This window comes from Dryobates pubescens, chromosome 31, assembly GCF_014839835.1.
Source record: "Dryobates pubescens isolate bDryPub1 chromosome 31, bDryPub1.pri, whole genome shotgun sequence".
Lineage (NCBI taxonomy): Eukaryota > Metazoa > Chordata > Aves > Piciformes > Picidae > Dryobates > Dryobates pubescens.
Genome location: NC_071642.1, coordinates 3,048,741 through 3,068,472, shown reverse-complemented (window position 1 = coordinate 3,068,472; position 19,732 = coordinate 3,048,741). Strand labels below are relative to the sequence as shown.

Below are 19,732 nucleotides of genomic sequence, written 5' to 3'. Positions count from 1 at the left end.
ACTGCCCTGGGCAGCCTGGGCCAGGACTTGACAACCCTTTGGGGGAAGAAATTGTTCCTCATGTCCAACCTAAACATCCCCTGGGGCAACTTGAGGCCTTTCCTCTTGTCCTATTGCTTACTCCTTGGGAGAAGACACCAACCCTCACCTCACTCCAACCTCCCTTCAGGGAGTAAGGTCTCCACTGAGCCTCCTTTTCTCCAGACTAAACAACCCCAGTTCCCTTAGCTGCTCCTCCCCAGACTTGTTCTCCCTTCATCCTCAGCCTTGTTGCCTTTTTCTGGACCTGCTCCAGCACCTGAACATCTTTCCTGGAGAGAGAGGCCCAAATGGAACCCAGTATTCAAGGTGTGGCCTCAGCAGGGCCAAGTACAGAAGGATAATCCCTGCCCCAGTCCTGCTGGCCCCACCATTGCTAATCCAGGCCAGGAGGCTGGTGGCCTTCTTGGCCACCTGGGCATACAGTGGCTCATCTTCAGCTGCTGCTATCACCCCCAGGTCCTTTTTTGCTGGGCAGTTTCCAGGCACTCTGCCCCAAGCCTGGAGCATCCATGGGGTTGCTGTGACCCAGGTGAAGGACCCAGCCCTTGGCCTTGTCGAACCTCAGCTCACCACTGGCCTTGGCTTGTTGGTCCATCCCGGCCAGGTCCCTCTGTAGCGCTTCTCCACCCTGTAGCAGATGGAACAATCTCACTGCATGTGTGGTGTGCAGTGTTGCACTGATGGTAGGAAGGAGCCACCTCAGGAGAGTCACTGAAGTGACTCACAGCAGCTCCCCTCTCTGGCAGCAAACTGGATCAGGAGCCCGCTGCTTCCCAGGCAGCAGCCAAGCCTCGGCCGTACTGGAAGTGTGCAAAGGGAAGTGTTCCAGGGGACTGCTGAAACCAAGCCATTAACTGCCAGCTGGCTGGGCTGTTTTTTAATTGTATCTGGAAAATGGAATGCTTTCATTAACAAACAGGTTGGAGAGGGGGAACATGAACAACACATTACAAAAACGAATGAGTTCACGTTTGGGGCGAGGGACAGAGTATGGCAGCAGCTTAAAAAAAAACCAACCACCCCAAAACAAAACCAAACCCCCAAAAGTAATAAAATTACACTTAAGAGTGGGCCCCTGAGTTACAGTGAAGGGTAACCCTGGGTGAAGAGGATTCATTTTGGTTGCCACCTTGCATTAAAAAGTCACAAGACGCTCAGTAGCGGCGGTTGAACCGAGGGTCGTTCGGTCTGTTTGCTCTCTCCTGGCCAGCAAAGCCTTCCTGCATTCCTCCTGCATGCATCATCTGACTTTGGTTGCCACTCTGCATGAAACCTCCACGCCTGCAAGAAAAGCCCCAGCATTAAAAGAAAGAGGATTCAGACGTTCTCCTCCCACGCTGGGACTCCAGCTGATCTCAGGGATGGGTCTTGTCGTGGTGCGGAGAAGGGCAAGGAGGCTGGGGAGGGGTCTGGAGCACAGCCCTGGGAGGAGAGGCTGAGGGAGCTGGGGTTGCTTAGCCTGGAGAAGAGGAGGCTCAGGGGAGACCTCATTGCCCTCTTCAACTACCTGAAGGGAGGTTGTAGCCAGGTGGGGGTTGGTCTTTTCTCCCAGGCAACAAGCACCAGAACAGGAGGACACAGTCTCAAGCTGTGCAGGGGAAGTTTAGGCTGGAGGTGAGGAGAAAGTTCTTCCCAGCAAGAGAGATTGGCCATTGGAATGGGCTGCCCAGGGAGGTGGTGGAGTCACCATCACTGGAAGTGTTTAGGCAGAGACTGGATGAGGCACTAAGTGCCATGGTTTAGTTGTCAGGAGGTCTTAGGTTGGACTTGATCTCTGAGGTCTTTTCCAACCTGGTTGATTCTATGATTCAAGCTTTCTGCATCGTTTTTCTGCACCACATAAAAGCCAAGGGGATTTTGTTACCATGAGGGCAGTGGAACACTGGAACAGGTTGTCCAGGGAGGTATTTGAGGCCTCATCCTTGGAGATATTCAAGGTGAGGCTGCACAAGGCTCTGGGCAACCTGATCTATTGGAGGATGTCCCTGCTTACTGCAGAGGGGGTTGGACTGGGTGACCTTTGGAGTCCCTTCCATCCCAAACCATTCTATGATTATTTCTTGACAATTAAGTAACAAATCAGGTAGCTGCTGCTCCCATAAAATGTTTCTTTGGCTAATGAAAGTAGATGTCCCTCTACTCTGCCCCCATGAAGCTGCATCTGGAATATTGTGACCAGTTTGGGCCCCTCAGTTCAAGAAGGGCCTCAGGTAACTCCTTGAGAGTGCAGCACAGAGCTACAAAGCTGCTGAACACAGTGGAACATCTCCCTGCTGAGGCCGAGGGAGCTGGGAGGAACCTGAGAGGTGACCTCATTGATGTGTACAAAGATGTGCAGGGCAGTGCTGGGAGGATGGAGGCAGGCTCTGCTCAGGGATGTCCAATGACAGGACAAGGGGCAAGGGGGACAGGCTGGAGCAGAGGAGGTTCCACATGAACATAGGGAAAAACTCACTGTGAGGGTGACAGAGCCTTGGAGCAGGCTGCCCAGAGAGGTTGTGGAGTCTCCTTCTATGGAGACCTTCAAAATCTGCCTGGATGTATTCCTGAGGGACCTGCCCTATGTGACCCTTCTCTGGCAGTGTGGTTGGACTGGATGATCTTTTGAAGTCCCTTCCAACCCCTAACATTCTGTGATTCCCTTAACAGGGAAACAAGGACTTAGCTGCTTTCAAGTTCTTACCCTGACATGCCTCCCCGGTGCATCACGTGGCCAGGTCTGCCTCTACCTCCACCTGAAAAAAACAACAAACCCCAAAAAGGTTCAGATGCTTCCTTCAGATGCACAGTAATGGTTTTGCTTCATCTCTGGGGATAACAATGCCTGCATTTCCTGCCTTCTGTGGCACAGCTGAGGAGCTGTTATGCAGGCAGCCCTACCTTGCCACCTCTCATGATCCCGTCCTATCATCCCATCCACGCTGCTCTGCCACGAGCGATCCTGATGGCCTTCAAACTTCCTGCCATGGTCTCCCCAGTCACGGCCATCTCTGCAATGAAATTCAGCCCTCCTCACGTCAGCCACAGCGAGCAAAACAAGATTCAGAAGTCAAGTAATGCACTTGTTTCCCCACCCCCCCCTCCCCTTCAAAGGGCTGACAGGGATGGTGCTGCCAACAGCTGGAAGCTAGGGAAGAACCATTACCCTGCCAGTATTAAAGCTTTGATAGTAATGTTTGGTAAAATGAGTTGAAAATATCACAGACAGAATGCTGGGGGATGGAAGGGACCTTGAAAAATCATCTAGTCCAACCCCCTCCTCTGCCAGAGCAGGATGACCTATACCAGATCACACTGGTATGCATCCAGGTGGGTCTGGAATACCTCCAGAGAGGGCTGTGAAGGCTTTCAGATGGGAAGTTATTAAAAAACCCCAAAAATAAGGTTTAAAACCATCACACCAAGCTGCATGCTTTGACTCACAAAGCAAGCTGAAAGAGCTCCCTACTTGTAATCCATCCAACAGAGAACAGCCTCAGGGGTGAAAGTTGGGAAAAACCAGAATCCTACTTCCAAACCCTGCATCCCCACTTCCACATGTGGAAATAATCCTCAGATGCACAAGAGAAACAAACCAACCAAACAAAAAACACTTCCAGAGAAGCAGACTAACCTTGACTGTGGGGGGATCCCTCTGCTCTCACTCATTCTTCTGTCAGATCCATAGCTGCCCCAGCTCTCCCGAGAGTCTCGCGAGTGACGATCTGGTCCCCCGTGGCGCTCATCTGGGTAGTGCTGGAAGGCAAAGGACACTCAGAGGACTGCCTGAACCAGACACCCCTACATTGGTTGCACTTATTCAGCTGCACTGACTTCATCCCAGAATCAGTTAGGAGAGACCTGCTGAGATCATCTAGTCCAGCCCCCACGTTCAAGCACGCTCAGCCAGGGCAGGCTGTCCAGAACAGTCTCCCTTTGGGGTTTGAGCATCTTCACAGCTGGGAACTTCACAACTTCCCCAACCTATTCCAGTGTCGTGGTTTGGGTTTTGTTTGTCTTGTTGCTTGGTTTTTAACCTTTGTCTTGGTTTTTGTTGTTTTGTTTGGGGATGAGTTTTTTGGTTTGGTGGTTGTTGTTTGGTCTTTAAAGCTGATTTGTTTTGTCTTCAGATGGAATTTCATGTTTCAGTCTCTGCTCGTTGACTCTTGCCCTGCCAGTGGGCTCTAATGAATAGATCCTGGCTCTACCTTCTCCATACTCTCCCTCCCATGAGGTATTAATACATACTGATAAGTGTCCTGGTTTGAGGCCAGGCAGATCCTCTCTTGCCTCTCACTGGGGCAGAAAAATGAGACTCACACAAATGGATTGCAGAGGTGATGGAAAGTTTAAATGGAAAAGCAGGGAGTGTTTTACAAAAGCCACAAGCATAATGACAAACCCAAAGCACAGAGAGTCCCTTACAGCATACCCAGAAGTCTCCCAGCATTTCCCTTTCTCCCTACCTGAGGGTACACTCAAAACCCCCAAGGCTCTTTCTTGAAACACTCCCCCACCATTACCAGATAAGAAAGCATCTCTCAGAGGAGTAGAGAGAGAAGAAAGAGAAAGTGTGAGACCTTGCTGATAGATTTATAGGGAGCAGGACATTATGGGTATGAAATATGCTCTTTCCTGTGTCCACCCACTGGGCTGGACACTCATGACACCAGAGGTGTATCTGGTGTGGCAGCACAGGAGGCACTTAGCCTAAACTGCCACACTAAGATAAACTGAGCCTTCTCCAGGCTGAACAGGACCTTGAGCACCCTGGTTTAGAGGGAGGTGTCCCTGCCTATGTGTGTTGGAACTAGATGATCTTTAAGGTCCCTCCCAACCCAAACCATTTCATGACTCTACAACAATATGTTTCTGTAGCTTTACAAAGCAACTCACTTGTGCATCCCGATCTCCCATCATTGTCCTGGAGCCATCTCTCCTACAAACAGACAATTAAGATCAGATTGTGGCAGTAAAACATGGAGCAGCCTATAAAAATCCATCTGCATAACACCACAGATGAAAAAATCCTGCTTCCAAGCTCTTGCCAACCTGATCTGCAACCGGCACGAGCAGCTGGGATATATGGCAACCACGACACAGTTTGGATTACTGGAGAACCCAGTGAGTCCTGAAGCATAAACAAGACTATTTTGAAGATGCTGGGTGCCTACAATGGTATTTAGGAAGGTTTCAGAGTGCTGCAGATGTGTGAAGCAACACTGCAAGCAGAACATTCTGAACAAGCCTGCCAGAAGGTTTAACCACTGGCACAGCACAGGTTTCTTGGTGATGATATAGGAAAGAGTCTACTAGGCCACGCTTATAAAATGAAGTGTAACCCAAACACACAAGGGCTCGTAAATGTGGCATTAAACACATTCTGGTCTGTTGTTTTTGGGCAGCAGAGTGGAGGTGAGACACCAACCTGTCTACTGAATGGTCTTGGTAACGGCCACGGTCCCTGTGGTCGAAGTCATGGAAGCGATCCTGGCGACTGAAGTCTGAGTGGTACCTGTCATTCATTGCCATGCGTTTTGCCTCTGGCCAGTATGGATCATCTCTCCTGAGGGAAAGGACGTGCCCATTTTAGTCAGGAGAATGCCCTTGGATATTGTTCTCTCCTTCCAAGCTACCAAGAAGGGTAATTAAGTCCCCAAAGGGAGCTGAATAACCACAGGGAGGATAGTTTGACACAACGCAATCAACGGCTGCTGACGACTGGAACCCGAGGGCGCACCGACAGCTTTTTATAGCCCAGGCTGGTGAGACAGAACCTGGCAGCAAGGTCTTCCATCATGTCTTTGCTGCCTTTACCTGCCATCTATGTCATAAGGCCTCCTCATGGCAGAGCGCCGCTCCTGCTCGTAGCGCAGCTGCTCGTGCTGCCGCCGCAGCTCTTCCCTCTCGCGCTGGATGCGGTCCTGCTCTCTCCTCCTCTCGTGCTCGATGTGCATCCGTTCCCTCTCCAGCCTTTCCCTTTCCATCCTTTCCTGTTCAAGGCGTTGCCTTTCAATTTCCAGCCTCTCCCGAGCGATCTCCAGCCTCTCCCTTTCTTCTCGTTCCCGGATGGTCTGCAGGTGCTGCTGCCTCTCCCGACGCTCCCGCGTGCTGCCGGAGCAGAAACAAACAGGCACAGCTCTGAGACTTCAACACACACAGGAGGTTCACAGGAAAAATATAAAGAGGTATTAAAAACCAAACCCACAGCAACTGCAAACATCTACAGAGCAATTCTTATAAGAGGCAGCTGAGGGAACTGGGGTTCTTCAGCACAGAGGCTGAGAGGAGACCTTCTGGCTCCATACAACTCCCTGGAAGGAGGCTGGAGCCAGGTGGAAGTTGGTCTCTTCTCCCTATGATCAGGTGATAGGAGGAGAGGAAATGGCCTGAAATTGTCAGGGGAGGGTTAGGTTGGAGATTAGGAAGAATTTCTTGGTCAGGGATTGGAACAGGCTGCCCAGGGAGGTGGTGGAGTCCCCATGCCTGGAGATGTTCAAGAAATGTGTGGCCATGGCACTTGGGGTCATGGTTCGATGGCCACGGTGGTGCTGGGTTGAAGGTTCGACTGGATGACCTTCGAGGTCATTTCCAATCTAAACAGTTCTACGATTCACTAACCCTGACCCACAAACACCTAACAGACTCCCAAGTAAAAGCCAAACCCAAGCCCTCTGTTTCCCAGTAACTGTCACATTTAATGCCATTTGTGCTAGTTAAAATAATAACCAATCAATCAGCAGCAAGTGCGTGGTGTCACTGCTGCTCTTACCGGCGCTGCTCTGCCTCCCTCATTTTCCGCTGCGCTTTGATCTTGTTGAAGGGCACAATCCCTTGCCGCTCCCTGCTCTCCGATTTGCGGTCTTGGCTCTTACTGCTCTGTGTGCAATAGTGAAGCAGAGACATTTAATGGAGTGCACTGATGAAGAGGGAGCTTTGTAAAAGGACAGCTAGCACAAACAGTGCTCTGAGCTCCGTTTCCGTTCACGGGGGTCGTGGCTCAAAGCTTAGCCCCCAGGTTTTTATTAAACACTTGGTCTGCTTGGTTTTTCTTTACCCTTACAGACCACATGGACACAGCAACCTGCCCACGTTGGGGGAGGGATTTTCTACAGGGGCTTGGAGTGATAGGATGAGGGGTAATGGCTTTGAGCTGGAAGAGGGGAAATTCAGACTGCAGATTGGGAAGAAAAGGAGGCTGAGGGGAGACCTTCTGGCTCCCTACAACTTCCTGAAAGGAGGCTGGAGCCAGGTGGAAGTTGGTCTCTTCTCCCTAGTATCAAGTGACAGGACTGACAGGAAATGTCCTGCATTTGTGTCAGGGAAGGGTTAGGTTGGAGATTAGGGAAAGTTTCTTTGCTGCAAGAGTGGTCAGGGATTGGCACAGGCTGCCCAGGAAGGTGGTGGAGTCCCCAACCCTGGAGGTGTTCACAGCTATGGCACCTGGGGCCATGGTTTAGTGGCCGTGGTGGTGCAGGCTTGACAGTTCTTTTCCAACCAAAACAATTCTATGATTATTTAATATTTCCCATGCAGAAACATGACTTACTCTGTCTTTTGATGTAGTTGATGTTTTCACACTAATGACAGGTTCTCCTTTGGATTTATCCATTACTACTGTTCTCTCTGTTCCTTTACTTCCTAAATAAATCAGAGGTTGAAGGGAAAGAGATGGAATAAAAAAGCCAATCAAACTACCTAAGCTACAGCTCTCTGCTATGCCAGAAGTTATCTTCTCCAAAAATCATTTTTTTTCTCCACATCTCTTTCAAGAGTTTATCTTAAGGATGACCTAATGTCATAAGCCCTCCCCTCCAGCCTGTTGATACCTTCTGGATTTCCAACTAAGAATCTGAAGGAATTCTACAACATTGGGTTGTTTTTTAAATGAAATTAGTATCATCACAGCTTATCCATCCCCTCTGCTGCCTCCTTATCCTCCCATGGTGATTTCTGAACCACCTGCATGACAAAAATGCTCTCTCTGCTCCTCAGGTGGCATCTTGGTGCCATGTCTGGGTAGCAGCAGAGAACCTCCTCTGGGTGTGAATGCTGCACCCACAAGTGTTAAATGCCAGATGTCTGAGCCACACAGGAGTCAGACCACCTTGGTGCATGCAACACCTTGTTGGAAAGGGTTGAAACTCAGCCCTGGTTGTAGAATTCTACAACTGCCTACAATTAATACTCATGCTTTACCATATCTTTATGGAAAAAGAACAGCCAAATTACCTGATTTAGTTTTATGTTGATCTGATGAACCAAACTTCTCATCTTTATCTTTCTTTTCCTTTTCATCTTTATCTTCTGTCCTTTTAGAATCATCTTTTTGGTCAGATTTCTCATCTCTTTTAACACTGCCAGGTCTACAGATAGATATTGATAAAGATTGGACTGACACAGAGTAGAAGCAAACGAAAGGAGCTTGCTAGCAACACAGGAACAAAGTAGAACTCTGTTGTCATTAAGACAGTCATCATTAAATTTCCTAAGATTTCCTTCTACAACTTCCTACCCCATCAAAGAAACCCATCAGATTATAGTGTGCAGCTGTCACAAAAACCTGGCTCTGATTCCAGGTATCTCAGCTGGAGGCAAATGGAAAAATTCACCTCACCCCACACTTCATGCCCACCAAGTTCCTTGTACAACGTGAGGATTCAAAAGTGCCAAGATGCACAACTTTTGCTGGGCAACTAGATGAAATCAAGGCAAAAACTTCCCAGCAATAGAGTTAGGCCTCAAGGTGATAATTAATGCAAAGGACTTAGTGCCTTATTCACTCTCTGAAGTGTCTTTTTCAGCTACTTTCAGTAATGGTAAAGAAAACAGCACAGTGCTGAAGAGCAACACATTCTGGAAGTGAGATTTTGGATAACTTATCTTTAACTGTTTGTGACCACAGCCACCTGAGAAAGCTCTATTCCAGTGACAGCAAAATGTAAAGAAGAAACAGTGACACACTAATCAATATTCCTTTTCTAGAGGTTTATGACATGAAAGCATCATTTAGATTAGATGTTAGGAACAAGTTCTTTACCATGAGGGTAGTGGAACACTGAAACAGGTTGCCCAGGGAGGTGGTTTGGGCTCCATCCCTGGAGATATTAAAGGTGAGGCTCAACAGGGCTCTGGGCAACCTGATCTAGTTGAGGATGCCTTTGCTTACTGCAGAGGGGATTGGACTGGATGACCTTTGGAGGTCCCTTCCAACCCAGGCCATTTTATGATCATAATCTGTTAAAACCCAAACAGAGCTAAATTAAAAGGTATGTTTTTAAATGCAACTTTCCAATGCCTACCTCAAAGCACACTAACAGAGATTTGTTAAGACAGTGAACACCAAGGGAAGCTGCTCTTGGAATAAAAGTCAGAAAAATGGATCTATGGCTTTTTGGTGCTTGCCACAGAAATTCTTACTGCTTTTTTCCTGACCAATCAACATACACTGAGAACCAGCAAAACATCTCTGGGCAGAGAATTTTTAGAACAGTACCTCTCACTGCCTGATTCTCTTTTTCCTTCATTCTCTTTTTTTTCACTTGGCTTCTTCCCAGCAGGTTCACTTTTTGCCTGCAAATGATTTTGCACATCATCAGCTGAGAACGTGCCTTGATCTTTTGTCCAGTCTGATGGTAATGGGGGATCAGCACTCACCTTTTCTACAGAAATGATTTTCCCATGTAACTCTGTTTTGTGGAGGTGAATGATGCACTTTGTAGCTTCCTCTGCTGTAGACATTGTGACAAAGCCGTAACAGCGAGCGCCGGGGCTGCGAGCGTTGGTGACCACTTTGGCACCTACCACCTTCCCAAAACAAAGAGAGGTTACTGTAACAGCTGCCTGCCAGGTAACAGCTCCATTCCTACTCTGTTTTATTCCTGTCCATAATCATTCAGGAAAGCTTCCACTTTTAATAGATTAACAAATCTCAGGGGGCTGGAGCACCTCCCCTGTGGGGACAGGCTGGGAGTGTTGGGGCTGTTCAGCCTGAGAAGGCTCCAGGGAGACCTTGGAGCAGCTTTCCAGTATCTCAAGGGGCTATAGGAGATCTGGGGACAGACTTTTGGCAAGGGCCAGGATGAGGGGCAATGGCCTTGAGCTGGGAGAGGGGAGATTGAGACTGGAGATTAGGAAGAAATTCTTTAGACTGTGGGTGGGAGCCACTGGAACAGGTTGCCCAGGGAAGCTGTGGATGACCCCTCCATGGAACTGTTCAAAGCCAGGTTGTATGAGGCCTAGAGCAACCTGGGCTGGTGGGAGGCGTCCCTGCCCATGGCAGGGGGTTTGGAACTGGATGATCTTTCAGGTCTCTTCCAACCCAAATCATTCTATGATTCTATGAAATACAAAGGGAACATTTTTTGGAGCTAATCCTGCTTCTCTCACCCATGCAAGGCTGCAAAAGATGGGAGGCAAAGACTGAATTCTGTTCTGAAGAAATCCCATTATAATTAATTTTTTCAAAGGCTACTGTTGCATCAGTAACATCATTTTGCTCAAATACAAAGGATTAGAAGCCTAATAACAATTTGTAAGCCAATTTTCCCCCACGTGCCAATGCTAGCTCAATTGCCAAGTCCCATCTGCCCTCAGAAAAAAAACCTTTCCCTGCCACTGCTAAAAGGCAGACACCATTTTATCTACCATCTTGTTGAAGAAATAGGAAGTTTCCCCTCAGAAGTGTATGAAAAAGCCCACAGAAATCACTTCTGTTCTATAAATGCTGCTTACTTATGTTCATACCTTCCACATAGCTCAGTTTGTATTACAGAAATCAATTGGATTTCACAGAGGTGTCAGTATTTTCAAGCACAGCTGAATAAAGAGCATACTTCTGAGCACTTTATTTACTGCAGATGTACATTTATGTCTAGGAAGCTTTGCCCCTGCTAATACTCCAAAGAAAAGAACAGTAATTTTAACTCAAATGACTAACCATTACCACGGCAGCTAAGTAGAGGCAAATACAAGGTTGGCTGCTGTCTAGTTTTTAATTACATTTCAAATTGTGTGAGCTCTATGATCAATGTTCCAGGTTACCAGAAGGAATTCTGCCCAAGGAAGGAAAATAATTGCATTTTTATGAGGAGGAACATTAAAAAGGCTTTAGTGAGCTTGTCTGAAACTCTGGAGACTAAAGCCTGTTGCACTTAAGCCATTTTTGGAGCTGTTATAAAGTCACATTTAAGTTCCAGAGTATTTTCATTAAACATTCAACAGCAGATTGCCAGCACATAACACTTCTCTTTCACTACAATCTGCTGACAGTCATCTTTAAACAGGCTCCAAAGGGTTGACATAAATCCTTACTGATGTCTCTGACATCAATCTTCTATTAAATTGGCTTTTTCCAGTTTCCCAGTTGACAGGGAATTTGCCATTTTGTCTGTCATTAAGAACAACTGCAGGACTCTCCCTCACTCAAACTAACCCAGCCCTCAAATCTACCAAAATGAGAGCTTCTCACAGGAATTGCCAAGCCTAGACAAAAACTCAAGCTTTGGGTACCAAGGCAATTCCTTAAGACATTCTAAGGGTCATTTGGAGGCTGTGTCTGCATGGATGGCTGCAGATGGTGATGGGTTAAACTTCACCTGTGCCCTGAAGCAGCCAGCTAGAAGCCAGCTCCCATGCAGCTGTGTGGGATTCATGTTTGCTGAGCCTGCAATAATTATGTTTCAGCACCTGTTGCTTGTTTTACTCAGTCCTAAAGGATGTCTTTGATAAGCAATGTTAAATTCACTGCTGACTGTCAATTTCCAAGGGGTGAAGATACTCTACCTACAGCACAGAAAAGGAAAGTATTTGTAAACAGCCATTGATTGTTTCAAATAAAGGAGAATAAATGGAATCTTGTATTTGTTTGGAAGTGAGGCACAGAACAAAAAGCCAGCAGTCAGTCAGTGTGCACTTCAATTTTTCCCTTGGTATCCCACAATGATTTTTGTATGTTGTATCCTTTTGCTGGTATTTTTAGTTAAAGGACCTTAGGAAGCCTTAAAAACCCCCTAAGCCAAGCCAACCCTAACCCTTACCTTCCCATATTTGCTAAAAAGATTCTTCAAATCTGTAGCTCTTGTAGTGGAAGCCAATCCACTCACCCAAAAGTTTCTACCAGAACCACTGGCAGCGTGACCTAAAACAGGAAAACAAATAAAACCAACATACCCCCTTTCAACAGCCACTTCTGAATCAAAAAGGGGCAATTCCACAATTGGCTTTTAATGAGAGAGAAAATGAAATGCAACCCAGGAAGCAAGGAGAAACTTCTTTACTGTGAGGGTGCTGGAGCCCTGGAGCAGGCAGCCCAGAGAGATTGTAGAGTCTCCTTCTCTGAAGACTTCCAAGCCCCATCTGGATGTGTTCCTGTGTGACCTGCCCTGGGTGATCCTGCTTTGGCAGGGGGGTTGCACCTGATCTCCAGAGGCTCCTTTCCAACCCTTAACACTCTGATTCCTCTATTTACTCCTCTGAATGAGTAGTTTCTACAACTGCCTCAGGTAAAGGTTAGATTTGACCCCAAAACACTTCAAAAAAATCATTTGCACATCCACAAAGCCGTCTCAAAACCCCTACAACCCCCAAACCAAACAACCCAAAGCAATCAGGAATGCTTTTCTTTTGGCACAGGAACATACCTTTCTCATCCTTTGGGATTATCTTTGCATCTCTGTCCTCCTCACCAGGGCTAAAGACAAAACAACACATTATTCAAGTCATAAAGAAAAGGGACTGACTAGAAATTCTTGCCAAAAAGCTAAAATTAAATACCTACCAGCAAATACCTTGCAACTGAAAGCACACCTTTGTATACTCAATTTAAGACATCTGACAAGAAATAACCAAGTCAGATTCTTAAACAGCTTTACATTAGGAAGAGGTTTACAAGGAAGAGTAATTTAAGGAGGAAAAACAAACGTAACAACCCAACCTGTGAAGGTTGAGGAAGGAAAGAAAAAAAAAATCAAACCCTTTGTGCTTTAATAAACAAAATAGAGATAGATAGATTAAAAAAAAAAATATATATCTGCACATGGAGAATTAAAACAGACTCTTTAGGAATAGGCTACAATTTCATCAGTCTCGGTGGCCAATTGAAGGAAACACCTTATTTGCATCACTTAAGGACCAATGAAAAACAGATAGCATCTGGGCGATAACGGAGAAAAAACAAACCTCTTTTTCTGATCACCGCCCTCACTGGCTGAGGACTCTTTAGTAGCAGGGGATTCCTCAGAATTAGCTTTGTCTTCTGTTCTCTTGCCATCTTCTTTGCTATCTTTGCCTTCGGGACCTGCGCCTTTGGCCGCTGTTTCCCCACTAGAGGCTTCCGGGCCTTGGGAGCGTTTGCTACTCTGATCGCTTAGGGTCTCTACCACTAAAGAGTCAGAGTCCAGCTTCTCTTCCTCTATTGTCTGTTCACTTGTCTCCCCTTTTGCTACAACTAAACGCTTTGCTTCCTTCCTTGCCATAGCTTGTGCCGATTTGCTGTCCATATCTAAAGCATCTTCCTCCACCTGAGCGGCAGCAAGAGCGTCCTCTTCCTCCGCTAGCCTCTTGCCTGGCACCACGTTACTGGCTTCCTGGGCGTGTGGCCGCTCCGCCTCGGAAGTCTCTTCGTTAAGTACTTCAGATTTACAAGTTTCCCCCAAAATGTCGAGTATTTTCTCATTTTCTACGGATTTAACAGGAATAGAATGGCACAAGATTTAATCACCAGGGAAATACAGCAATCACAAATGTGGAACTGGCATGGCTGCCACACTAACACCAAGAGAACTGCTAAGCTACACAGAGATTGGAAAACCCTAGGTGTACACAGCATTACAAAGTGCTACGCTAACTGCCGCCTCACCAGCTACCACACCAGCCCTACAATGTTAACAGGGAAGAAAAATGCCCCCACAGATTTAACAGAAAAACCTTCTGGCTCATCCTTCATATTCTTCAGGAAATCGTTCAGCTCTGTTTCTTCTCTAGTTAGCTTCCAGAGTCCGAGATGCTTAACTGAGTGTATCAAGGCACTGAGGGTTCAATTTTAAATTTCTCTGAATTTCTTTTAGCAGACAGTCCAACATGAGACCTGGGCATCTTCTGATGGTGCATGAGTGTGTTTGCAGTCCAGAAATTGAAAAGTATCTGTATGAAATTTCCATGAAGAAACTCTCTTCTTTCTTCTGTATCCAAGTAACTAAGCTTTACATTTTAATCACCTACAATCTCTTTTTCTTTTTACTGCTTTCACTGCCCTCTACTTAGTAACAGAGTTAAGGTGTGTGATATCACAAGATCTGTTTACAAGCAGAATCTTTAGCTTAAACTGTGATTAACTTCTCTAAATCCATTTAAAAGAGGGGTGGTTTTTTTTTTTGTGTGGTTTGTTTGTTTTTTTTTTTAAACCATTTCATTGCACTGGAAATATTTCAAAGCTGACAAGCATCACACTTCACAGATCTGGGGATATGATTGGGTTTCCAATCTCTATGACCCTGCATGATCTGGGTTGTCCATCATAAAAATAATGTAAATTATGCTTGTTGCCTGGGTTTGGTTTGGTTTTTTTTGTTTGTTTTGTTTTGTTTCTTTTAATAGTTAATGGTTTAAAAAGTATTAGTTGAATAGACAGGAATATGTTTTCTTTAACAGTACCTGGCTCCAGGTGCAGCTTCTCCATTTTCTGTTTGGGAAAATAAAGAGAGGATGAGGATGTTGGAAAATGCATTTTGTAACACAGGCTAATAGCAACCCCTCCCCCAGTCCCAAGGCTGAAAAAGCTACACAAATTCTCCTGCTACATTTAGTACTTTTCCCCCACCACCACCCGGGGGAAGTCAGTATTTTATGCAGGGAAAATTTCCAGCACATTAAAGCCAAATCAAAGCATCAGCCACAACTTTGTTCTGACCTCCCTCCAACATGGAATGGTAAAGAGATCAATAAAATATCTTTGTGTACCACTTCAGCTGCAGAATGGAAACCAAGCACAGCTACTGCTTGTGATAATCAGCAGGAAACAGAAGAAATCAACAGTACAAGACTCTGTTTTTGTTTGTCACAGACGTGGAGAAAGCCTTTAAGATGACTGAAAAGCAGGGGAAAAAACCACCAGGGATTTTCATTTGACAGGTTGTATTCATTCCAAGCAAGAGCACACTTCATGGATTCTGTTACAATTCTACATTGTGGTCATGTGGGGTTATTTTTCAGTATGGGCACAGAGTGAATACTGACACAGCCAACCTAAAATGTAGCTATGTTCTTCTATTTACCTTCATCTCAATTAAATTGGGAGAAGAGGCATCTAAATTGTTTTCAATTTCATCATAATCTTCCTGAAAGAGTAAAAGAAAATGGAATTAGATAGCATTTCTTACAAGAAGTAATATCAGAGTGTGGAGCAATACTGCTGAATTTGATTCCCCAGAGCAGTAAACCAATAAAAGTTTCCAGTATTTGACACATCTCAATTCTTACTTCAAATTGTGAGCCAAGAATGAGGAGCAAGATCTGAATATTCCTGTTGATTAAAAAGCTTTCTCCAGCTGCCTTTTATTTTAATTTCAACATGACAATGTCTAGTTCAAAGAATTTCTTTACTGTGAGGGTGGTGGAATGCTGGAACAGGTTGCCCAGAGAAGTTGTGGAAGCCCCATCCCTGGAGACATTCAAGGTCAGGCTTGATGGGACTCTGAGCAACCTGATCTCGTTGGAGATGTCCCTGCTTACTGCAGGGGGGTTGGACTGGGTCCTTTCCAACCCAGTGCATTCTATGATGTGATTCTAAATACCCTCTGCAAGACCTCTACTCACCTCATTTTCTGTTAGCTGGTCTGGAAGTTCTTTCATTTCTGCTTCAATGTTGTCTTTACTCTCAGACAGAGAATCAAGAATATTATCAGTACTATAGTCTTCTCCACAGTCTACTGCACTGCCATTATCTATCTCAGCTTCATCTAACACACTAATGTCCATCATGTCAATATCCTGCAAGGTATCCAGACTTGTTTCAATATCCTCCTACAGGGAATAAAGAAAGGGGTGGATGTGTATTTATTGTGGGTTAAATGATGCATATTCTTAGTAACAGCAATCATGATTTGCACTTACCTGCCCATCTCTAGAGTTTTCCTCTAGTCCATTGTCTTCAACACCTTCTTCTTCTGATTTTCTCCCTAAAAACAGCATCACCTCAGTGAGATACAGCACTAAACTTCATAACATGTCTTCTGTCTGCTGAATCATCTATTCCACACTGAGTTTATTTCAACAAATAATCCTTAAGACCTCAGTTCAGAAGTCCAGGTCTGTCTTGATATAATGGGAGGACAACTTGCCACTCAATACACGTGGAACAGCATGAGCATGAACTAAAAGTAGCACAACTACAGTTTCCAACAGCTGCAATCCTCTCATTCCACAACACTTCAACACCAAAAAACCCCATGACTGTCCAGGAAGGTTTCTTTCTATTTAAAAGAAACATCCTATCACTGTTACAAGAACCCCTCCTTACCATTTAAATAATTAAACTGATTTAGAACTAGTCCTAATTTTTAAGATCTTGGAGAGAGATCACATCTAGGCACACATGCCACCATGTGTGTGTGTATGGCTATTCAAAACCAACTGTTCCTACTCTGTTTGTACCACTTTATCTTGAAGGAAGCAGTAAGCTTCAGAAAGGACCTTTTTAAGAACTGAATATGGGCAATTCAAACAGACCACATGTAATTGGTTTATTTAATTGAGTATTTCTGAAGCAAACAATTAAATCATTGATGAGCTTATTTCAGAGCAGGCTGTTTTCAAAGTAACCATTAGAAAACTACGACACTAACAAAAGTTGATTGAGCAATAAAAGGTTCCAATTATTCCCTCTGCAATTTTTCACATCTGAAAATGCACCTCAGTGGTGAGAGAGGTTCAAGGGCCTCTAGGAAAAAATGTGTATAGGTACAGCAAGGGAATCAGTACCCAGGGTGTTGTGGAGCCACCTTAATGTACACTAGCAGAGCTTTCAGCAGGAGCTTATGGTGTAGCTGCTTGCTCAGTGCCTGACAATTCTACACTCATGGTCACATCTCTAATCAGCCCTAGTTAGACCACATTTGGAGCACGCTGTACAGTTCTGGGCTGCCCAGTTCAAGGACAGGGAACTACTGGAGAGGGTTCAATTGGGAGCTATGAGGATGATGAAGGGACAGGAGCAGCTCTCTTATCAGGAAAGACTACTGAGAGATCTGGGGCTGTTTAGTCTGAAGAACAGTAGGCTGAGAAGGGACCTTATCAATGCCTACAAATATCTGCAGGGTGACTGGAAGGAGAATGAAGTCAATCTCTTTTCAGTGATACCCAGTGGCAGGACAGGGAGCAATGGATGTAAACTCAAGCACAGGAAATTCCATCTTAATTTGAGAAAAATGTACTGTGAGGGTGCCAGAGCCCTGGAGCAGGCTGCCCAGAGAAGTTGTGGATCTCCAGAGATCTTCAAGATCCGCCTGGATGCATTTCTGTGTGACCTGCCCTAAGAGGTCCTGCTTTGCAGGGGGGCTAGACTCGATCTCTGGAGGTGCCTTTCAACCTCTACCATTTATAGCAATTGATTGTCTCATCCATAGCTTTCAGAACTTCCTAATGTGAGCATGGTTAGGTATCATATTACCACCTGAACTTGTTCTTATTCACTAATGCAAGAGAGTTTACCATCTTCAGTAAAAGGAAAAAAAAATGCATCTTTGTTTTAATGAAACAGAAACAATCAGCATTGTATACCAAGTTCCAGCTACACAGAAACAAAAGAACTGTATTTGTCTGGACACCATACCTTTGCTATTTCTTTTGGGTGTTCTCTTGTTGGTCAATTCTGAGGACACAGGAATTTCATCAGGATCTCCTCCTTCATCTTCAATGGCCTATCAGAGACAGCAGCATGACATCTCTTGTATTGTTTGTGGGTGTGCATTTGTACTGGTTTTGAATGGGACAGAGTTCAATCTCTTCACAGTAGCTAGTGTGGAGCTGTGCTTTGAATTTGTGCTGAGAAGCAACACAGGGATGTTTTAGTTACTGCTGAGCAGCACTAGCAGTGTGAAGTTGCTCCTCAGCACTGATCAGGCTGGGGGTGTACTATGAGCCTGGGATGAAGCAGCTGGGGCAGCTGACCTCAGCTGACCTAAGGGATATTCCAGACCATATGATATCATGCTCAGAAAGGGTGAGGGTGGAAGTTGGTGGGGCTGCCACTAATGGGGATTGGCTTGCATTGGTTGGTTGAAAGTGACTAATTGTTTTCCTTTATATAATTTTCTTCTTTTCCCCTTTTCTCACCTTTTCTGTTGCAGTTTCCCTTCCATTTTTGAAAATTATTGTCTATCTCAATCCACCAGTCCTTCCTCTCACTTTTACCCTTCTAATTCTCTCCCCCATGGAGGGGGAGCAAGCAGCCATGTGGTTCTTTGCTGCCCAATAGTGACAAACCACGACAGCATTTTTAAGGATGTGTCAGATGGCCACATTAGTGTCTCACCCCAGCTCAGGTCATGCAGCCACTGCAGCTGTTACAGGCACTGAACAGCACGGTGTTCAAACACAACCCCGCAGCTAAATCAAGCTGCCACTGAGGAACAAAGTTCCCCTCAGCTGTAAAGGTTAAGGCTCACTACTCGGCAGACAGGCCTTTTAGCTGGGAGTCTGGGAAAATACACACTGAAATGAAAAAGATGGACTCAGGTACAGTGTGTAAGAGGTACTGGAGAGGGAAGAGTACATGTATGATGGGAGAACGGGAGAGAACGTCGGGAAAGGCCGCCCCTACGGGGGAAAGCCCAGGAGATCAGAGCAGAACCGGCACAGGTTCGGGGCGGCTGCAAAAAGCGACATCACTGCAGGGCCTGCTGGCGGTCCTCGCAAGGACAACAGCTATACAGCAGTGCGAGGAGAGGGACGCGCCGCCGCCAAGCAGTCCCCGCGGCTCGCCGTAAACAGCGGAGGGAGGCGGCGGCACCGCCGCCCACCCCGCGCTCCCCTCAAGGCCTCCCTCGCACAGCGGCCTGGGAGCGCCAGCGCGCATGCGCCACCCGCCACGGGCCGCGGACAAAGGACCCGGATGATGCCTCCCCCTCCCCCGCCGGACCAGCGCTTCACCTTCCTCAGCCGCTCCATGAGAACGCTCTTGTTGCCGCCGCTGTCTAGGCTACGACGTTTGAGCTCAGCCCGGAGGTCGATGACTCGCAGCTCGCTCAACCGGCGGGTTTCGGGTTCTGAGCCGAGAGCTGCGGCCCCACCAAGGGATGTGACGTCCCCCAGGCCGGCCGCTGATTGACTCTCCGCCATCAAGGCCCCTTCACTATTCCGTCTCAAGCCCGAACGCACAGGAGAATACGAAACAACCGAGTAGCTAACCTTGCGATCACAGCACAAAATGGTGGGGAGGCCAAGACGCGCCGAGGGGAGGGGGGAAAAGCCCTCTCCGCGCAGGCTCCCAGACAAGGGCGACGGCGAGAAAAGGGAGGGGGAAGGCGCGGCCTGGAGGCAAACGTAACTGACAGCTCTTGCGCAGGCGTAGGCGGCCCCGACCGCCTCTGTGGGGTCCTGCAGGGCTCTCGCGCGTGCGTCCCAGGACCGAAGCAGACTGCGGTTGCTCTGCTCCCGCGGTGCGGATGCGCGCCTGCAGCGAGAGCGGGGATTGGGCAATTCTTCTGGCGCATGC

The 19,732-nt window shown here is 46.5% G+C and overlaps 1 protein-coding gene across 1 annotated transcript; it reads right to left on the bottom strand.

Moving 5' to 3' along the window:
- Nucleotides 1–885: 885 nt before the first annotated feature.
- LOC104300337 (scaffold attachment factor B1-like) lies at nucleotides 886–19,721 on the bottom strand. Its single transcript, XM_054175199.1, has 21 exons — nucleotides 19,168–19,721; nucleotides 17,849–17,936; nucleotides 16,132–16,196; nucleotides 15,835–16,041; nucleotides 15,294–15,356; nucleotides 14,674–14,701; nucleotides 13,201–13,699; nucleotides 12,663–12,712; nucleotides 12,060–12,160; nucleotides 9,679–9,828; nucleotides 9,518–9,594; nucleotides 8,254–8,387; nucleotides 7,571–7,662; nucleotides 6,794–6,900; nucleotides 5,839–6,132; nucleotides 5,450–5,587; nucleotides 4,918–4,960; nucleotides 3,656–3,777; nucleotides 2,923–3,032; nucleotides 2,726–2,777; nucleotides 886–1,323 (listed from the first exon to the last, which is right to left on the bottom strand). Exons 1-21 carry the CDS (start codon nucleotides 19,354–19,356, stop codon nucleotides 1,197–1,199), a joined length of 2,736 nt encoding a protein of 911 aa, XP_054031174.1. The 5' UTR covers nucleotides 19,357–19,721; the 3' UTR covers nucleotides 886–1,196.
- Nucleotides 19,722–19,732: the final 11 nt, after the last annotated feature.

Coding starts and splice junctions, on each gene's coding strand:
- LOC104300337 (XM_054175199.1), bottom strand. CDS start 19,356: ATGGCGGAGAGTCAATCAGCGGCCGGCCTGGGGGACGTCACATCCCTT. Junction 4,961..5,449: donor CAAGACCATTCAGTAGACAG/GTTGGTGTCTCA, acceptor GTCTGTTTGTAG/GAGAGATGGCTCCAGGACAA. Junction 3,778..4,917: donor TGGGAGATCGGGATGCACAA/GTGAGTTGCTTT, acceptor TTTGCCTTCCAG/CACTACCCAGATGAGCGCCA.